The following is a 22,985-nucleotide window of genomic DNA, read 5'->3' on the forward strand; positions in this document are numbered from 1 at the left end:
CATTCATTTTATACATTAAATTCAGTAGATACTGATAATTATTGAGAATTTTTACAGGTCTATGTTTAGTAAAAAGCAGCAGAAAGGTTTAATTGACGAGTTTTCCTTTAAATTTAACGACTTTAGCTGATTGATCAAACTACAAAGATGACATTAATACAGAAAAAACACAAATAAATACAATCATAATACTAATGTAATTCATATCTGTTGAATCAACATGATTCATATGTGGAGATTTTTACAAGTTCAAAAATATGTGAAGTATGTGGAAAAAGCTTATTTTGGCTTCTTTTTGGGTTCTTCAATGCTTCTGAATGTCATTTCTCTCTTACTGTATGATAATGTGCAAACTTTTTAAAATATAAAAGTGTTTTATTAATACTCTGATGGGTGCTGTTGCAGTAATAATCATTTATAAACACATCTACAGATCTATTGCTTTACGACGTGTAGAAAACAGGTCACTGTGTTAAACTAAAACTCAGAAAACATTTCAGGAATTCAGCGACAGACGCCAGCAAACAGAAAGTCAGGATCCTGCAGATCAGAGCAGGAAAAATAAAACACAAAACGCCCAGAAAGTGCGAGAAAAAGAGATCAAATATACAGCCGTGTTGTTTTTGTGAGCGTCTGAAGCAGCGGTTTCCAGGAGATCATCAAACACTGCAGGAATCCCCAGAATGTGTCAACATGAAAAACGTTTTCTTCTGTTTAACTCTGACAGAAATCCTCCAGAGGAAGAACCTTTTATTACAACACAGAACAGCACGTCTACTCTGGGTTTAAAGAAGTAAATGAAGGCGCTGGAAAGAGGAAAACATGGTGAAGCACTGATGGGAACAGGATCAGAATGGGAGTTATTTCATGTATGGCATCATTAATTCATAAATATCGGCCTTTTTTCTACTTTCCTGTTCAGTTAAATAACCTTTCTTGGCTTGCAGGTACACATTAAAAAAATAAATAAAATTATTGAGAGCTTTTTGGGGTTAACTTCATAAAATTTTTTTAGATGATTTTACGTATTATTTTAACAAAAATGGGAAAAATCAGTAAAATACCAGAAAACAAATTATACAGAATTTTTCAATTTCAATTTTTTTTCAATTTATATAATAATAATAATAACAAAAATAAATATATAAAATGGAATAATTTATAGTATTTTTTAAAATACAGGTGTTTCATAGTTTTGGTCTGTTTTTATTCAGAGTTGACCTAAAAATACTTTCTTTTGTATTTTTACGAGTTGTCTGGAATTTTTGGTATTAAACACAAAAGAACACGATTATTAGCAAAAATACAGATTTTTGTGGACCTTATTTACCGTTTTAGCTGGTATTAAAGATTAATATATAAATATAAATAACAGAATATAAAGCATTGATGGATTTAGGAAGTTTAATCTTAAATCATTCCAGAGTTTTGGGGTCAATAAAGGAGCTCTGAAGTGACCAGGAAGCCTCTGATGTGATCTGAAAGGATGATAGAAGAAAATAAATCCATATTTAGAGTGTTTTCATTTGTTTCCTGGTCAGTAATCAGCTGTAACCTGCTCCTCAGGCTGCACTGGTCCAGGATCAGTTCTGGTTCAGATCCAGGATCGGTTCTGGTTCTGGTTCTGGCTGCAGGCTGCTCTAAGCCACACTAATGTCAGGAATGTGAGCAGAAGCTCCACCCGACTCTGCAGCCAGTCTGACTTTTTCTTTCTACGACTCCCTCATGGCTGTGAGCAGCGGATGTGAATCTGCAGCATTAATATTGATTTTTCTCTCACATCGTCTCATTTTCACTCCAGAAACACGACGAGATCATCGTAGTAAACACCATAAAAAACAAAAAATAATCCCAGCATTTCTTTATTTCATCTGTCTTTGCATTTCAGGTCTGATTTTTATAGTTTTTCTTGTTTTACTTACACTGTAAAAACAAACGAATAAAGAAAATAAATAATCCTATCACTTAAAAAAACTGTAAAAATGGCAGCAAATATTTGTAACATAATGACAGTTTTAGCCAATTTAAAAAATGAAGAAATAAACTAAAAATAAAATTGAATATAATACAATTAAATGAGCCTAAAAATATAATTATTTTACAGATATTTGCTGCTATTTCAAAGAAAAATACTTTATTAACGAATGAAAAATGGTAAATAATTTTGACAATTATACCTATTTTGTTAAATTCAAAATAATATTTAGTAAAATCACGTGAAAAAACTAAACAAAAAAAGCAAAAACAGGCCACAGCTGTAAATAACGTCCTCGTCTACATTCAGATTTCTACAAATAGTAATTTCTACGTAGTTCTTTTACAATGTTTTTTAAATAAGCTTTTATTGTATTTAAATCATTAAAAAATCATGATTTTAAAGATATTTGTTGTTATTTTCATTCATTTTTTGAACGTTACAGTTTTCCAGTATTTCATTAATTTTTTCTAGAAAAGCTTTAATATCAGTGTGAATTTTAACATATTTTCCTTTTCTTCTCCTTTTTATTGTTTTTTTTTTATTCTCAGTTTGGGTGAAGCGTGTTGTAACACTGATAAACAAATCCAATATAAATACAACCAATTATCATTTTATAGTGAAATTACATGACCTCACTAATTACTCGAGTATTAACCATAATTACTTTATACGGCTGGAGGCGATGAACAAGAAAAACTGACTCATGCAGAGTAACTTTATGAGCTAATTATGAGAATGTGGTTAAAATAAAAGTTCATTATGTTGGAAACGAGCCCAGAGTCAGATCCTGTTTGGTTCTTCAGAGGAAACAAACACATCAGGAGCTCGTAAACTTTACTTTGTTCAGTTCACACCCATCGGCCGACGTTAAAACCTCTGACAGGAGACACACCGATCCTCCGTTACACAACACAACCTGCTAGCATCACAATAAGTATAAAACAAAGCAAACAACAGAGTCCAAGGCATCAGTTTAACCTTCTAAATTCTCCAGTTAGCTTCTGCTGGATGCACCAAAACCACAAAGATCCACTGATTAATCCTTAATAATGCACAAACCTAGACTTTCTGCTGTTAATTTATATTTAATGTATAGATTTATTCATTCCATTATGGTCCCCCTTATAAAAGAAGGAATCTAGTTCTGACAAATGGTGTAATTTGGGTGATTTTTAAAGATTTCATTCTTTTCAAACTCATCAGTGGGTTCTGAGGGTTACAGAATAGTGAACGCTTGAGCATGAAAGTTCATTTTTTTTATGATGATTTCAAGCTTCCATTTCCAGGGGATTAAGAAGACGGTTGGAAGCTCCGGAGATCTCAGAAGTCATTTATTTTAAAAACAGCATCCTAAAAAAGTGCATCTTCTTAAATTTTATATTCAGAACCCACTAAAAACAGCTAAACCCAGGTGTGTTGGTAACTTTTACAGCTCTGAAATGCAAAACAAACTGCTGTGATTCAGCCTGAGATTAAAATAACTCCACAGAGGGAATATTTTGCAGCTTGGTGACATAATTAATGTCAGCTGTTATTGACACTAATCCTGCTCTAAAACCTAAATCCAGCAGCTCGTCTCTTCTCTGCTGTATCTGGTTCAGTTTGGATTCAGCTTTTCTCTGCAGACTTGAACCCAGAGACACAGAAACTAATCACACCTTCTATTCATTTATCATCGGGAGGGATTTAGACTCAGTGAATTCATCTATTACAGCTTCATAAAGTGGCCTCATGAATGGAGACTAAAGCAGCAGCTGGATTTGCAGACAGGTTCATCGCATCCTCTTAGATTTTCAGATATAAGATCTTTTCAAGGCTGATCTTGGCTTCAGTGTTGGTTTATTATATTTACTTTCTCTCTGACCAATCAGAATCAAGCAAACTGTGAAAACTGAGGGTTTGATTTCAGACTATTCTCCAGAATATTCGAGTCTAAAACTGCATTAACTAACCCTGAAGCGCCTTGCACTGCCTTTTGGATAATTCTGCTGCACAATAAAATTTCTTTGCCTTTTAACAGAAAAACTTCGTATTTCTTCACCAATTCTTGGAAAATACTGAGACATGTCATCACACCACGCTGCACAATCAGAAATATTGACATTTTGTGGTCCAGATCCAAAATACGAATCCCTAAAAAGGACTAAATCTCACCACAGTGACTACAGACCAGCAGCGCTCACCTCACGTCATGAAGACATTTGAGAGACTTTTCTTCTCCTCCATCAGGACTAGTCTGTCAACTCAGATGGATCCTTTACAGTTTTCATATCAGCCCAACATCAGTGTCAGTGATGCCCTCATTTACAAGCTCCAGAGGGCCTGCACACATCTGGACAGCTCTGATACATCTGTCAGGATTACATTTTTCGACTTCTCAAGTGCCGTCAGTTCCATTCAGCCCCAACTGTTGGGGGAAAAGATGTAGAAGATGAAGGTGGATCCATCACTGGTACCGTTGTGTTTGGATTTCCTTTCCCTTAGACCACAGGACATATCCCTACAGATCAGTCTCTCAAACTCCATCCTGAGCAGCTCAGGGGCTCCACAGGGAACTGTGCTGGCTCCATTTATGTTCACCATCTAACAGCGGATTCCAACACAACACCAACTATAGTCTGCCTCATCAAAGGGACGATGAGGAGGAGCATAGGGACACAATTAACAACTTTGTGGAGAGGAGTGAACACAATCACCTCCTTCTCAACATCACAAAAACAAAGCAGATAGTTGTGGACTACAAGAGGTTCAGGAGGAGGACCCAACCAACACCAATCACCATCAGGGGCACTGAGGTGGAGCTGGTCGCCCCCCACAGGTACGTTGGTGTGCAGACTGGAGGAGTCATATGGAGGCAGTGTACAGAAAGGGACAAAGTCGACTATTTCTTAAGGAGGCTAAGGTCATTGAACATCTGCCAACCATTGCTGTGGAGTGTCTACCAATCAGTGGTGGCCAGTGCTCTGGTTTTTGCTGTGGTCTGGGGAGAAAGCGCCCACACAGCGGACAAAAACAGACTGGACAATCTGATCAGGAAGGCTGGCTCAGTGGTTGGGGCTGGACAACAAAGGGTCCAGCAGGTGGCATAACAAACTGATGACCAGCCCTATCGACCTACTCCACACCCTGAAGGTGATCAACAGCAGCACCTTCAGCCAGACTGATCACACCAATGTGCAAATCTGAGAGGAACAGGAAGTCTTTTATTCCAGCTGCTGTAAGGTTTACAATGCACAAAAATAATTTTGCACAAAAATAAACACAAATACAATTAGCAGCAGCAATTAGCAGTTAGCAGTTGCTACTTGCATTGTAGATGAAGTCTGCATGTATAGAGTTTGGGATTGTGACGTCACGTCACAAAGCATCTTGGGATTTTTGGCCCGCTCACGACCGGCCTCATAAAAAACCTACACATTTTTACATGTTTTTAGCAAGCAAACTTTCTGGTCATCAGCAACAATGGGGCACAGATGTTATGTGGTGGGTTGTGACAGTAAGTCTCACCACTGGTATGGGAGAAAATTGACCAACGGACTAAAATATTTCAGTTTTCCTCTTGGAAAAGACATCAGAGGAGCGACATCTCTGAAATGACAAAAAGATGCTGAATGGCTTGGATTGCTGCCATTAAACTAAAGTTAATCTCTTTAGACAATTTTCCCAAGAGGATGTTCGTTTGTTCCAGGCATTTCCATAAGGGTGAGTTGCCTTTCTATTCTTGTTTGTGCCTGTCAATCGTGATATCCTTAGCCCACTATGGTAGCTAAACATCTGTCAGTCAAATCCTGGACCCATCCGCTGGTGAATAGTTGGTGAGCTTCTAATGACTTATAACTTTTAAACTGTTGAGCTGTGTAGGCACTTGTTCCACAAACCAGATAGGCGAAAATATCTGGAAAAGTTAGGTTAGGCAGAAGGTCATAGTCACTGAACCAGCTTTTGTGCTCGTATGGATCTATCCCATCAATTAATCCTATTTTTTCCATATATCTTTGCTTTGCTTCGTTGTTCAGTTTTCAGTTTCAGTTTAAACATGGCGGGCGCATCCCATAATCCATTGCGGTATGACGTCCATTCCCGAACTCTATAGTCTCTGTTTGTGGTGAGCTAAGCAGAAGTAGTGATGTATTTTAGCAATCAGCAGTTAGCATTAGCACGTAACACTAGCAAGTTTGGTGAGCTGGTTTGTATAGTTTCTTTGTCAGTGGTAAGTTTTCTTTGGACATTGTAGTAGTCTTGCAGCTAGCATTAGCATTTAGAGTTAGCACTAGCAGGAGTGGAGAATCTACATGTATAGTTTCTTTGTCACTTTTTAGCAGTTGGCACGAGGTATTCAGCATGTCGCACTAGCTAACTGGTAGCAACTGGTGTGTATAGTGGTAGGTCAGGGTTCCTAGGTCCTTCATTCACTGTGTATCTTTCTTGTTTGGAGCACAAGTGTCTTGAGTTTAAATTAAGTTTTATTTTTAACTTATTAAGTCTGGAAGCTATTTGAGGAAATGTGTGTTGCTATGTCTGTTCTGAAACTGCTGCAGCACTGTCATTTCCTGTAAAAGATTATTAAAGGATCTATCTATTGTGTTATTCACACAATGTCTACAGTAATGTAATGTCTACAGTCAGGACACAACTTTCATCATTTTTGCTCTGTACTTCACCACAGTGGATTAGAAATCAAACAATCCAGACGTGCTTTCAGTGCAGCTTTAATTTGACAGTATTTACATCCAGATCAGGTGACCGGTGAAGGAATTACAACATATTTTCTATGCAACCTCCACCTTTTTAAGGGACCAAAAGTAACTAGACAAACTAACTTACTATAAATCAGATTGTCACTTTTATTATTTGGTTGCCTCACATCTGGAACTCACAGACGTCACATTTTATGCTGAAAATAATAAACATATTCAGACTATTGCACTCAAACATACAAATATTTAATTAAAATATCCTCACCTTGTTTGTTTGTGACCAATAATAAAACACTGATTCTGTTGGTGCAAACAACGTTTTGGTTTGCTGTTTGAACAGGAATATTACATTTACCTTCTGTAACTGCTTCCGGACCTGTTTTGACACCAGACTGTGCAGTTCTACTAGTATCCTGGTGTTTTATACAGTATTCAGGTCACGCTATGGTTGACAAACAGAAACCTGACAGACGGACGTTAAATCAGCAGACAGGTGAGAATCTGCAGCTCTGTGGGTGGAATGAAGGTGTGAACATCTGTGGAGATCATTTATGAGGACGTCCTCTGACACGGAGGTCATCACAAAGAGAGGAAACACGGAGAGGAAATTTATGAATTCACTGTGATTTAGTGTCAGTTTGATTTCTATTTTCTGCTCCTTTATGCTTTGACTCCACTAAAATTCAGAAGCATTTCTTTCATAACTCTAGTTTATGTTGCAGATTGAGAAAAAAACACTCTAAATATTAACTAGCAACGAAGAGTAACTAAGTAGATTTACTCAACTACTGTAATTTAGTCCATTTTCCTGTTTTTTATAGTTCAACTCAACTAAAATCAAGAGTTGTTCCTATTCTGCATATTTATTAAATTACACAAAATTTAATAAACATGTATATATATAATAAATTCTAATAATAAAATCAATACATTAATTTAGATTATTATGATTTATGTTATTTATTTATTATCATTAATATATTACTTATTGTGTATTATTAATACAATATTGATTCAATAATTACAACAACAACAATAATAGTTATTATTTTTATCATCATTATGGACATTTTTATAATATAATGTATTATTGTTTACTACTACTAGTAATAATATTATTAATAATAATAAAACAAATATATTCATTTAGAATACGTATAATAGACAATAAGCAATATATTAATGATTATAATTTCATATTCATTGAATTAATAAATAAATAATAATATTGTCCACATCAAATATTTGTATTTTTGCAAAAAAAAAAAATTACAGTTTTGCTGTATTTAAATCCACTGAAATTCTATTTATTTTGAAGACATTTGCTGCTGTTTTCCCTTTTTTATAATTTATGAATTTTACAGCATTTCTGTGACTGATTTTTTCTCTCTCAGTAATTTCAGAGCAGCTCTGGATGTCAGAATCTTAATTACTGATTAAATTTGGCAAATATTTTCCACTTTGGAGAGCTGAACTCGCTGTTTTCGTATGTTGTAAAAATGAGTTTGTGATTCCGAGAAACTGGCAGAACAAACGGATTTATTTTCATATTTCATTTAATAAACAGACTTTGATTTAGTTACAGCCCCTCATAGGATCCCTAAATAACTTCCTGCTTCACTGTGGGTGTTTTTTAAACTCTGACTCGTCCAATAGATCATGAATAGATGTGTTTTGTTCAGTATTTATTGAGTGTTGGTGTCAGGCAGCAGGTATAGTCGTCGTAAATGGAAGCCTTCTCTCTGCTACTCGACTCCACTCAGCTCCACTACGAGCTGCTGCTGAATTAGACTAATCACATCTAGTGGCATCTGTGCATGCGAAGACTACGACTATTTTTGAGCTTGAGGTCGAGTTGCAGCGAAAACTGATCTGAGCCGAGAGCTGGAGAGAAGACGAGGAGTTTATCTGCCGAAGCCAAACTCAGCGGTGATTCACAGAGTCCACCAGATAAAAACTGATCCTCTGCAGGTATACATCAGAGCGTCTAAAAACAGCCTGAAAGCTTTAAAATCCACCCGACAGGCTGGATTTAATGACAGAGCTTCACCTTACTGAGCAAACAAGATGAGATCAGCGCAAACAATGAAATACCAGCGTGTTAAAGTGTCACTGTTCAACTGAGAGCTACAAAGAGCTTCAAGAAGAACAGCGTACATTTGATTTTTATTTGAATTTGGGGATTTTTCTTCACTGTTCTGGTCTAATTGGAAAGTCAGGTTACTTGTTGACTTGAGTTTTGTCTAGGGCTGGTCCGAATAGTGCTTTCTGGCCTCCTAATATTCGGGTCCTATTAAAGACGAATATCCGAATATTCGTTCCGCCCCGTAACGTCCGGGCGAATATTCGGATACCAAAATTAATATCTGGATACCGCCGTAGAGAACAAATATTTGGATATTCGGGTCCAGCCCTAGTTTTGTCATTTTTGTTCAATTCTCGTGGGGACTTTTTTCTATTTACTTCAAACTGGTTTTATGTCAATTGTTTTGTTTTTTAATCTATCATGATAAAACCTACAAAAGCATCACTATTTATCCTCCAGGTCGACAGGAGACAGCATGCAGTGTTACTTTCATAAAGAGAAAAGCTCTTCATAAACAAACCTCCAGGATTAATCCATTACTTTTACCAGCAGGACGAACAATCTATGCACAATCCATTGTTTTCACAGCTTCTAACTGGTCCAACCTGATGGAAGCTACAAGGTCTAACTTATTCTATGTCTCCTGAACATTTACTTCATCCATACTAACCAACACTGTGCCAAAAAGATTGAAATAACAGCTGGAAAATAACAGCTAGAGACACAAAATGACTGGAAACAAACAGCAGTAGTCAAAAAACAGACACAAAAACACACAAAAAGACGCAAATCAATCATGAAGAGACAAAACTGAATGCACAGAGATGCAAAATGACAACCAACAGATGCTGATTGAATGCAGAGATAAAAACCACCTCTACTGAATGCAAAACAGCAGTAAAGACACGCAAAACAATGAAAACAGTGATGCAAAGATGCCCAAAATGACCAGAAAGGGATTAAAACTAAAGGCTAAAAGAGACGCAAAATGGACAAAATAAAGAGAAACAGATGCTGACTCAATAAAAACAGAAATAAAATCAACTCTACTGGATGTAAAATGGCAGAAAAGAGTCAAAACAATGAAAAAAGTGATGTCAAGACACAGAAAACAATCAAAAAAAGACACAAAACTTCCTCTGAACAAATAATGAGAGCCACAAAACAGTGACAAAGACACAAAAAATTGCAAATCAACCAAATAAACTGAGATGCAAAACAATCACAAACAGATAAAATCGCAATTTAGACACACAAAAGGATGACTGGGGCAAAGTGGTGGCAAAGAGAGGCAAAGCAATGAAAAAAGTGATGCAAAGACGCACAAAACGACCAGAAAGAGACAAAAACTGACTAAAAACAGGTGCAAAATGAACACAAACTGATGAAAAATCAATGAAAGCAGCAACAAAGACATGCAAAATTATCAGAAAGATACGTAAAAATAATCAGAACTGTTAAAAAGACACACAATAATACCAGAAACAGATCAAAACTAACTAAAAGAGATGCAAAATTAACATAATCAGATGCTGATTAAATGTAAAGAGGGATAAAATCACAACAGAAGGTCTACTGGGGGCAAAAATAGTGGCGAAGAGATGCAAAACTATGAAAACAGTGATGCAAAGACACACAAAATGATTTGAAAGAGACGCACAAAAAGACTGCTGGGTGCAAAATTAACATACATCGAGTAAAAATCAATGAAAACAGCAACACAACAGCAGCAAAGACACAGAAAACAATCAGAGAGGGACAGAAAATTAATTAAAACAGTGACAAAGACACACAAAAAGACCAGAAAGAGACGCACAAAAGGACTACTGGGTGTAAAATGTTGGAAAAGAGGATGCAAACCGCAAAAAAAAGAAAAAAAAGGATGTAAAGACACTCAAAATGACATAAAAGAGACTAAATCTGACTAAAAGAGACACAAAATGAACATAAACGGATGCAAAACCAACACAAACAGCAGTAAAGACATGCAAAACTATCAGAAAGATACACAAAATACACAGACAGCCACAAAACAGTGAGAAAGACACACTAAAGACCAGAAAGGGATTAAAAATGAACTGAAAGAAACATAAACAGATGCAAAATAAACGCATGCAGCAGCAAAGACACACTAAATAATCAGAAAGATACAGAAAAGTTACTCAAAACAATGACAAAAACGCACAAAAAGACCAAAAAGACAAATACTTCTGGATCTCCAGTTGATGTATTTTCAGAAATCATTAGAATATGTTCAGATCTAAGAGCATTTTTATCATTTAATTATAAAATAATCCGATTATTGATGCAAAATGCTGCAAATACGAGTTTTTCTTGTTTATTTATGATTAGTTTTGGTGAATAAAGTTCGCAGGCAGAAAAAATTCAGTGTTCTGTGACTCATTTCAGTTAATTTAGAGACATTTTTTCCCCTAAAACCCCCTGAATGGATGAGAAGTCGGTTTGAGTCCATTCAGATTTCCTTCAGGTCGTCCTGCAGCGTCTCGTTAAATGTCAGGAGTGACTTCAGTTTGTCTCCACCAGAATAACTGAAGGAGCGGCGGTTTATTTAAAGCAGAGCTGCATGTTTTACACAAATAGATCAGTTCTGTTACTATTCTGACGCTCACAAACACTTCATCATCACACAGGAAACTAAACGTCACCCGCTGCAATAAAAGCGCTGCTTCAGACGGAGAACCGACTGATTTAATGTCAGATTCAGCTGACGTTAGAGGCAGAAGCTGATTATTAATGACTAGTTGTGTGACTGATACCAGATCTGTTGTCAGTGTTGTGAAGTCTGAACCGATGTCAACATTTCAGCTAAAAGTAAAATCCCCCGTGGTCAGCAGAGAAGATAATTAACTTAAAATATTCATTCAATTATCAGTAATATTAATCTTAATTTAATTCAAGATTAATTATTATATGAACTGTCCATGAACTTTTCAGTATTATTAGTTTGAACTTTATTTGATATTAACTAAAATATAAATTATCCATATAATTTTCATTAATATTAATTTCAAAATAATTTAATATAATTATTTATAAAACTTTAGGCAATATTCATTTTCTAATTATTTTAGATAATTACTTTTATTTAATTTTAAAATATTATTGCATTACAATATTTATAATGTTACAAAATATTAATTTAAAAAGACAATAATTATATCATTTATATTACTAATTAGAATTGATATGATTGTATTAATATGAATATAATTATTTTAGCTGACAATATTATATTTTATTCTAATTATGATGTTTTATATACTATATTATATCACTAAATTATATTAAATATTAATATAAAAAAGACAATAAATATATGATGTGCATCACTTATTATAGTTACTATAAAAACAATACGAAAAAATGTAATATTTTATCAAATATTTATATAATGTCATGGTAATATTAAATCACATGAATTACTAATATTATAAACACAAAATGCATACTTTTACAGTTCATTAATTTATGATTGCTATTATTTTGGATTAAATTATGCTGTAAACAGATATTTGCTGTTATTTGACAGAAAAAAAAAGGCACATAATGTGGAAAAATGGGAACTCATTAAAAAAATTCACTGGATTTTCCTCTTTTGTTAAATAACATTATATACATCTGGAAATGTGTAAACTCACTGAAAAAATATTTTATATGTATTTACTGTAAAGACAAAAAAATGAAATAAAAATAAATAAATGTCCACATCAAAAACCATGTTTTTAGAAATAATAATTTGTTCTTTTACAACGTGTGACCATGAAATTCCACCATTTCACGGTCTACAAATCTGCTGAAGACATTCTTTTACTGACATTTGCTGTTATTTTCACTGTTCTTTACAGTTTCTGATCGTTAAACTGTTCCACTGGTTTTAACTGATATTTTTTAGAACACTTGCTTCCATATTTTCACATTTTTCATGACTTTTTTTTCTACAGTGTACAGTTGTGAGTTCTGTGTTTATTTCTAACATAACATTCAAACATCTGTTCTGCTTCTCAGCTACAGACTCGACACTTTATGACCTGCACTTTACAAACCAGTCATTCTATAATCTGTGCTATCGATGCCCCAGCTGTTACTGTCACACAGATGAGATCCAGATGTTTCTGTGATTCACCTGCTTTAACTGCTGCACTGAAGCTGACAGATGTGGGAAAGAGTGGGCTGGTCTAAAGCTGCTCAGCGTGATGTTTAATGAAAAATATCACATTAAATCATTAAAATGTGTTAAAGGAAGGTCATCTGTGAGCTTTAAAGGACAATCAATAGCACCAAAGTGATCAGAACGGAGAATATGACAGCTATGTTTTCTGTTTGTTTAGTGGGGTATCATTTATTTAACATATTTATTCAATATTTAACAAATCAAGCATTCGGTTGTCAGATTGTAAATGATCACAGTTTGTGTTTACGGCATGCAAACTGTAGAAAACTGGTTTGACTCTAAAAATAGGTGAAAATGACCACAAACAGATGAAAAAACAATGAAAACAGCAACACAACAGTAATAAAGACATTAAAAACACTCAGAAAGGTCCAGAACATTTATCAAAACAGTGACAAAGACACACAAAATTATCAGAAGGAGACACACAAAACAACTATTGGTTGCAAAATGGTGGAAAAGAGGATTTAAAACAGCAAAAAAAAAAGACGTAAAGACACTCAAAATGACCAGAAAGAGACTAAAACAGATTAAAAATAGGTGCAAAATGAACAGAAATGGATGAAAACAGGAACACAACAGCAGCAAAGACACACAAAACAGTCAGAAAACACACAAAATTATTCAAAACAAACATAAAGAGCAACAAAAACACAAAATGGTGCAAATCAACCACTAAAAGACAAACTCAAATGAATGAGATGTAAAATGAGCACAACTTGGACACAGAAAAAGACTACTGGGTGCAGAACAGCAGCAAAGAGACGCAAAACAATAAAAAGAAATGATGCAAAGACACACAAAATGACCTGAGAGAGATTAAAACTGACTAAAATAAGGTGAAAATGAACACAAACAGATGAAAAAACAATGAAAACAGCAACACAACAGTAATAAAGACATGAAAAACACTCAGAAAGGTCCAGAACATTAAACAGAACAGTGACAAAGACACGCGAAATGATCACAAAGAGACGCACAAAACAACTACTGGGTGCAAAATGGTGGAAAAGAGGAAGCAAAACAGCAACAAAAGAAAAAAAGGATGTTGAGACACTCAAAAAGACGACAACAAACTAAAAATATGTGCAAAATGAACATAAATGGATAAAAAAACAGCAACACAAGAGCAGCAGAGACACACAAAATTACTCATTACAAACATAAAGAGCCACAAAACAGTGACGAAAACACACAAGAAGGTGCAAATCAACCACTAAAAGACAAACTCAAATAAATGACACGCAAAACTAACACATATTAGACACACAAAAGGACTACTGGGTGAGGAACAGCAGCAAAGATATGCAAAACAATGAAAAAGATACACAAAATGATGAGAAAGAGACACACACAAAGGTGCAAAATGGTGGAAGAGAGGATGCAAAACAGCAAAAAAAGAAAAAAAATGGATGTAAAGACACTAAAATGACCAGAAAGAGACTAAAACTGACTAAAAATAGGCACAAAATGAACTAAAAACAGATGAAAAATCAATGAAAGCAGCAACACAACAGCAGCAAAAACACACAAAGCAATCAGAAAGATTTACTCAAAACAAGCATTTAATGAATCAAGCTTTCAGCTGTCAGACTGGACATGAACGTATTTGGTGTTTACTGGATGTAAACAGTAGAAAAGTGAATGAACTGGTTTAAAGCTGCTGCACTGAGGTCAGGACTTCCAGCCTTCAGGTGAATGTGTTTGAGATGTGACGCCTTGTTGGCTGCAGATCCAGTTGTTCTGCTGGATTTGAGCCAAATGTGTCGCCTCATCGTGTCCAGAGTTTCCCTCTGGGTTTAATCAGCAGATAACAGGATCCTCTTTGTTCTACTCAGACTGAGGTTTTCTATCAGTCAATAAAGGCAACAGCTGAGTCCCTTACTTTGACCTCAGCACAGAGAGTTAAAGTCTCTGACAACAAGGATATGATGCTCAGTTTTATACGTGTACAGCAGAATACTCTCCATTTTAATTCTGCTGTTCACAGAGAACAAACAACGTCATCATTATCATGCAAATCAATATAGAGCCAATGTAGTGGCTGTAAGTCAACCAGGATTTAACACATCCTCCTCACTGTGCTGTCTCATTCACGAAACACACAAGGTTAAAAAAAAAATGTTGCAAAAAATACAAAAAAATAACCCTTAAAAATCTGACAGCAACTGTGCAAATAATGGCAAATATCTGGAAGATTTCTTTTGCAGATTTAAACACAATCAAACTGATTTTATGGCCACATATGGTGGAATAGCAATTTAACATTAATAAAAACACAGATTTCTAATTTCTAATTATTACTGTCAATGTTATTTCACTCAATACGATCAGTAATTAACAAAATAGGGAAAATCTATAAATAAACTTTTTTTTTTTTACAAAAAGTCATTCACCATTTTTTATCCCTAATATGAACACATTTTGCTGATTTTAAAACAGTAATAAGAAAAAAAGAAAGAAAATTGAGCAATGTTATTATATAAAAAGATTGTTTTTTGATATGGACTATATTTACAGTTCAGGCTTTTCTTTTTTTACAGTCAGCATCTAAATTAATACTATTTTCTGTGATTTTTCTAATTATTATCTGTATATTTATTTTCTCAACCTATAATTTACATTTTTTTTTTTAAATAAAAGTAAATATCTGTTAAAGTATTGCACATTTCTTGATATAGAAAAGCACAAATAGTGGAATTTTATGGTCACACATTGCAAAAAAAAAATTACTATTTGGAAAAATATGGACACATTTAAACAAAGTCTTAGCTTAATGCTAACTTAGCATTGAAAACGCCATAGAGAGGCTAGCGCATTAGCGTCGCTCCCGTTTTTAAGTTTCCAGCCCGAGCTGTGAAATTTTATAAAAGACCATCACAGGTGAGTTCAACATAAAACGGAAGTATTACTTACAGACATGTGGTCTTTAGGGTTCAGCAGAGGAAAAGTGAATGAGGAACGAAAAAGCAGCAGTTTACATCTTCAGTGGAAAAACGAAAACTAACTACGGCAAGTCAACATTCAGCTAAATATCTTAAAGGGCACAGTTACCATGTAAATGATTACTTTTTTCTGTGATTCTACTCATTATTTTCTGTAGTATTTATTATTTTTGCAATCCTTGATTTACATAGATTTAACAGCAGTTACTTGTCAAATTATGACATATTTCGTGATATAATAAAGTAAAAAATAGTGTCATTTTATGGTCACACATTGTAAAAAATAAACAATAGTATCTGGAAAAATAGTGACGTTTTAATTTAAACAATTGTCATTAGAGTTCTATAAAATATTCCTTAATTCACATAACATTTCTTTCAAATAAAAGCAAATATCTGTGAAATAAAGATATTTTAGTTGGCAGACAAAACTGTGTTAGTTTACAAACAAACTAACAATCAAAAAAGAACAAATTACAAAAAAAAGATTTTAATGGACATTATTACAGCTTTGGCATTGTTTTTAGGGTTGTCTTGTAAATTAATACCTTTGTCTTTGATTCTTAAAGGTTTTATTTCTGAAATATATACATATTTTCTTTTAAATAACAGAAAATATCTAGAAATTTGTGATTTGTTGCTAATCTTAAAACAGTAAAATTAAAACTTTGTAATTTAGTTACATATTTTTTGTGTGAACTATATTTACAGATCTGACTTTTATTTTCTCTTTACAGTTAATATGTAAATTACATTTTTTTTCCTGTGATTTTTCTGTCCGTAATTTACATTTTTTTTGTTTTAAAATATTACAAATATCTGTAAAATAAAGTAACAAATGAAAAAATCTACAAAAATTAAAAATAAAGTAAAAAATATGGTAATTTTATAAAACAGCAAAATCTTTTACATCATCAGTTTAAAAAATATATATTAATTTGTTTTTTATATATTTACTTTTAAATAAGGGCAAATATCTTTAAAACTATATTTTTGCTAAATTAAAAAAAATAGGTCCCTTTATGGTCCAATGCTGTAAATGAACAAATTACCTTATTTTTTCTTTTTTAAAGTTAGCATGAAAATGATACCTTTTTCAAGATTTTATCTGTAATTATCTGTAAGTAAATGACCTTTATTCAAGCCTTAATTTATTTTTCCTAATCATTTTTATTCATATTTTTAGCTGACAGACAAAAAAGTCTACGTTTACGGTCAAATAATGTGAAATAACTAATTATTAGTAGTAAAAATGTGAACTATATTTACAGTTTTGTTCTGTTTTTTATAGTCAGCGTGTAAATTTATACTTTTTTCTGTGATTTTCCAAGATATCCATATTTTAACACAATATGAGGGAGAAAAAAGGTAAATACCTGGAAATCTAAAGCTTTAAAGTGTAACACATGTTCATTTTTTACAGTGTACTCCCTCCACACACCCACCTGCCATTCAAAGCAGCTTTAAGACACGGCTGTAATTCAGTAAAATGAGAATAAAGCGGCTGACGGGGGGCTGCTGTTACCTTTGTACTTCTCCCTGACGTTCTCATAGGCTTGGACATAGTCCTGTTCCTCTGGCAGACGCTGACTTGGGTCAAACATGGGCATGGACATGCTGATAAGAGGCTGCTTGGACACAAACTTCCCTCTAAACTTCCCTTTTTTCAGGCCTCCAGGCCACCTTTCAGTCTGAGCCCACCTTCCTCCCTGTGAAGCCGAGGATCTCTCCAGACCACCACCACTCCCCTCCTGGGCTTGAGAAATACCCTCAGCCTGGCAGCAGACCCTCCTCTTAAAGGCACAACCACCGCAGACGTAGACACCAGCTGCACCCGAACGCACCGTCCACAAGCACGCATGAAGCAACAAACGCTGGAGCTGTGGGGTTATCTGAGTTCCTGCTGCAGCACAAACCGGGCCGAGCGGATTCTCTACGATTCACAGCTTTAAAGAAAGAAAGCCTCCCAGAACGGCTCCCCTCTAAGTCACGTCATATTCCCTGAACTACATGACGGCAGAGTTCAGACTGAAAGCCAGAGAGCCGCACCTCTTCACTGCAGAAGACAAATCAGAGTTTAAAACAAGAACAAAGCAAAGTAAAGCTCACTTTTCTCACATTTATAGTCGCATTTTACATTTATTATTGTGCAAACCTGCCCACAGAACTGCACTTAAAAGTCAGCCAGTAGCTAAATCTACTGCAATGCATCTGTTCTCCTGTCAGATTAATGTTTATCTGCACGGTGCATCACAAATAAATAAATAAACTAAATAGTGTCATTCATGTCTGACACAAGATTAAGAACTCCAAAGTCTTTAAGTTTGAACCCCAAAACCTGAAAGCACTTTTAAAAGGCATTTTATGTATGTCTATGCAAAGAAAAAATCATGTTGCGTTTAAAAGTTAACTGTAATCTGGTGTTTAAAAAAACAGGGTTTTTATGTTAAAAAAAATCTAATTTATTCATACAGCACTTTCAGACAGGAGTTAACCAAAGTGCTGTACAGAAGAGTAAAAACATGATCATAAGAAAAAATAAAACTAAGATACAAACAAGGTATGTTTAAAAAAAGGGCACTTTATGTTAACACAAGTATGCTATGTTAAAACAGATTCTGTAAAAAAAATTATGTCAAAAAGGTACCGTATGTTATGTTTTGAAAAAGGTATATTAGTTCTTTAGTTGTTTTTTTTTTTTAAACGGGGCATCTAATGTTTAAAAAAAACAGATATTTTATGTTTTAAAAAGGCTATGTTTTGTTAAAAGAAGAAATGTTTTGTAAAGAAAAATGCATGTTGTTTTAAAAGAATGTATGCTATGGTTAAAAAACATGCTAGTTCGGAAACTACACACTGCTTTTTTTAAAAAAAATTGTTATGTTTACAAAATATGGTATGTTTAATAAAGGTGTTTCATGTTAAAAAAGGGAGGCATTTTATGTTAAAAATGTGTGTTATGGTGTTCAAAAAGGGTATGTTAAGTTAAAATAAAGTCATTTTGCATTTTAAAACAGGCATGTTTTGCAAAAAAATGCACGTAATGTTAAAAAAAGGGCATTTTATGTTTACAAAAGTATGTTGTGTTAAAAAATATATATGTTACATGGAAAAAAGGCATTTTATTGTTACAATAGACGTGGTATAGTTTAAAAAAGGCATTTTATAGTTAAAATAGACGTGATGTTAAAAAATGGTATCTTAAGTGAATTTGTAAATTTCTCAGTTGAGCAATCAATTAAGTTTATCTTTACTTTTTGTTAAAAGAAGGCATGTTATTTTAAAAAAATGCCAAAGTTACACAATTTATCAGAGCAGCAACTTGCAAAAACAGTGAAAATGGTCAGATTTTTAATTTTCTGACGGTCCTTGAACTAATCATGTGTGACATCCAGTTCTATCAGGAACATTAGCCAAAGCTAAGCCCAAAAAATGGTCCCATTTAATCCATTTATTCTGTGTTTTACCTACAATATCACCAAAAATAGAAAAGTTTCCAGGCTGAACTGCAGGCTGTTTCTACAGAGACTAAGAGGAAAATCAATCAATACTGGATCAATAAAATAAATACATCACAGCTCAGAAACAGTGAACACAGAAAGACACATTCAGCACAGTGAAACATCTTCCTACAGTTAGTGAGCAGAGAGGAAACGCTGTCTGGGTGAAACTGAACATTTCCGTTCATGTCTCAGTGATCCACAGACTACAGATGAGTTCCAGCGTCAGCAGGAGTCCGTCTCTTTGGCTCTGGAGATCCAAACTGGAACAAAACCTCAGCGAACACTAAAGTCTGATGTTAGATTTAAATCAGACTCCCACACATCCACCAGCGACAATAGAGAGGCAGAGAAGCCAAGAACAACTGAGGCGACGCTTCCTACGAGGAAACTTGGAAGAAACTCTGAGGACTTTTCTGTGGAAACAGTCGGAGGAAATGTTTCATTCTGAGAAACAGCACGTCCACGAGGAAAGCTTCCAGAGCTGATTTCTGCAGTGAAGTTATCAACAGTAACTCTAAAACAAGATGTCATTTCTTAATGTAGTGTCCAAAAGGTGCTTTTTTTCACAGAACATATTGTTTTCCAACAAAACACGTCTTGTAATATACAAACTAACCCTTTTCAAAGCTTAACATGCCTTTTTTATTACCATAATATGCCAGTTTTTTACTCCACCAAGGAACGTGGAGGAGTTATGTGACGATCGGTCTGTCTGTCTGTCTGTGTGTGTGAAACATTACTCAAAAACAGACCAACGGATTTGGATGAAATTTTCAGGGAAGCTCAGAAATGACACAAGGACCAAATGATTAGATTTTATCAGTGATACAGCTTATAGTCTGGATCCACAGATTTGCTAAGGATTTCTGTTTCATTGCCAGACAGCAGGACGGTGTCACTGTAACCATGACAACCAGTGAACACTACGTCAGCTGCCTGCTGATGATCACATGATTGTGATTCTACTACAAATCCACCACTGAGGACTTATCAGGACTTATCCATTGGAAATCATACAAGGAACAACTGATTAAATTGTGGGGGTGTTTCTGAGTCCCATCTATTCCTGCCGCCTGCTACATATTTAGGTCACGTGATCCGGTATCCGTACATCACGCACACACACCTGTGCTCAGCATAAGGTCACTTTGTTTGTGGGTACATCTGTATTAAATGTCCACATTCTATGGTGCTGGGATTTCTGATCATCAGTAACTAATAAGAATATGCTGCATTTCTGAGAATGCCATATGAGCGAATGAACAGCCTTGCCGGAGAACTGCTCTCTCTGAGTGCTTTTCCTGTTTGATTAGTATTTTGGTCTGTAAAATGTCCTATAATGGTAAAAAAAAATATTCATCAGTGTTTCCAAAAGTCCTCAATAACATCTTTAAATGTCTTATTTTGTCCACAGTCCCACAGATTTTAAGCTTAATGCCAGACTGGATGAAACAAACCAGAAAATATTCACATTAAGGTGGATCTAGAGAATCTGACCTTTTTTTTCCTCAAAAAATTGCTGAAGCAAGCACTATTTTAATTGATTATGAAAATAGTTGGTGATTATTTTAATGGTTGAAAACTAATCATCATTCTGGCCATTTTTCATTACTTTCTGACATTTTATGAATGAAATTAGCTGCAGATGATGATAATTTTCCTCATCAATTAATCCGTTAATCCGTTTTTGACAGTAATTTTCTGTTTTTCTTAGTTCTTTATGAATACACACAAGTTTTAGTCAACTTATCAACACTTTTTGTTGGCATTTTTCATTATTTTCCCACATTTTATAGATGAAATTAGCTGCCTTTGATGATTATTTCCATTAACAAATAATCTGTGAATTATTTTTCCCATTAATTGATTAGTTCTTTCATCTATAAAATGTCTGAAAATAGTGAAAAATGTCCATTTTGAAAACGTTATGACATCTTATTTTGTTCAGAATCCCACAGATATTCACTTTAGAATCACTGAGGAGGAAAGAAACCAAAAAATATTCACATTTTAGAAGCTGGAATTAGACATTTCTGACCATATTTTACTCTAAAAATCACTGAAACCAACTAATGAATTACCAAAACAGGTGGTGCTTGATTTAATAGTCGGTCATTAATAGCCGCCAGTTCTTAAGTGGTCACACATCATTAATTTAAGCAAACATTAATACATCGGGCTGCATTTATTATCTATAAAATGTGTTTGTGTGCATCTGTATGAGCTCCACAGCTGGAATAAAGCTTCAGATTTCTGCTGTAATCCGTTCATTCATCACCACCTTTTACAGAACCAACGTTTGGACAGAAACGTTCCTCACTCTGACAGAAATCCTGCAGCACACGTGTGGCTCTTATCACTTTCTCATGCAGCTGCAGGGAGTTTGTGTTTATTCAGCTTTCAGCAGAACTCAGAGAGTTTCATCAGCAGGAAACCGCAACTTGCAAAATTTCTCTGAATAAATAAATCCTTCACACGAGGAATGTGAGGAATATTTCAACACTCTGACTCAGACTCCCATCGAAGAGTCACGACCTGAAAGTGAGTTACAGGAATATTCTGATGGTGTTGAGATTAACTGTAGTGAGTTACAGCAGCATTTTAAACTAACAAATCAACAGAAGAGCAGCTGCATTTGATCAGACTTGCAGATAAACAGCAGTCAGATTACACAAGCATCATTCTGACGAGGGATAGACCGATTATCTTGGCTGATTTTTTGTTGTTTTTTCGATTATTGGTATTTTTATGGACAGATTACTGATAAGATAAATGCTCTACTTCAGCTCTGATGCAGCCTCCTCTCTCTGTCATCTCTCTCAAGCAACAAAAACTGAACGAGTAACACAAACCAGGAAGTTAGCGTCTGTCACAGCAGCTAATGCTACGCTAACAGTTAGCGGCTAACGGCCAGCGGCTAACGGCCAGCGGCTAACAGCTAGCACAAACCAGGAAGTTAGCTTCTGTCACAGCAGCTAATGCTACGCTAACAGTTAGCGGCTAACGGCCAGCAGCTAACAGCTAGCGAAGTTATTGCCAGAGAAAAATGGTGAAAATGACAGAAAATCAAACTGCAGCTACAGAGAAATCAAGGTAAACACTGTCAGTAGTTTTGCTCGATGTAAGGCGCCGTCTTGGGCACTTTTCATTATTTTCTGACATTTTACAGACCAAATTAGCTGCAGCTGATGATTATTTTTCATTAATAATTAATCTGTAGATTATTTTCCCCATTACGTCACTGGCTGATTGGTGCATAAAATGTCAAAAAAAAGGGTGAAAACTGACTCTAGAGACCTTCAAAGTGTTGAATTGTTAGCGATAAACATTTAAAAAGACAGAAAATCAAACTGCAGCTACACGAACGCATGGTTTTAGTCAATGTAAATGTAGCACCGTCTTGACGTTTTATAAACAAAATTGGCTGCTGTGACTGTTGGCTATTTTCATTATCAATTAATCTGAAGATTATTTCCCTCATTACTCCATTGCTTATTTGGTCGATAAAATGTCAGAAAATGGTGGAAAATGTCGATCACTGTTCCCCAAAACCCAAATGCAAAGATTTGAGTCATTTTAGAGGG

General features: G+C 34.7%; 1 protein-coding gene across 8 annotated transcripts in view; it reads right to left on the bottom strand.

The window, feature by feature from the left end:
* Window positions 1–22,985, bottom strand: part of pleca (plectin a) — a 192,656-nt gene that overhangs the window by 155,029 nt on the left and 14,642 nt on the right. The window contains exon 1 of one of the 8 annotated variants that reach the window (XM_051955510.1): window positions 17,424–17,830. The exons of the other annotated variants lie outside the window; for them this stretch is intronic. Within the exon in view, the coding sequence (XP_051811470.1) occupies window positions 17,424–17,514 (91 nt within the window). The 5' untranslated portion in view covers window positions 17,515–17,830. Of the gene's footprint in view, window positions 1–17,423; window positions 17,831–22,985 lie in introns of those variants that run through there. 8 annotated transcript variants of the gene reach the window in all.

The sequence above is a fragment of the Acanthochromis polyacanthus genome, chromosome 11 (assembly GCF_021347895.1).
Source record: "Acanthochromis polyacanthus isolate Apoly-LR-REF ecotype Palm Island chromosome 11, KAUST_Apoly_ChrSc, whole genome shotgun sequence".
NCBI lineage: Eukaryota > Metazoa > Chordata > Actinopteri > Pomacentridae > Acanthochromis > Acanthochromis polyacanthus.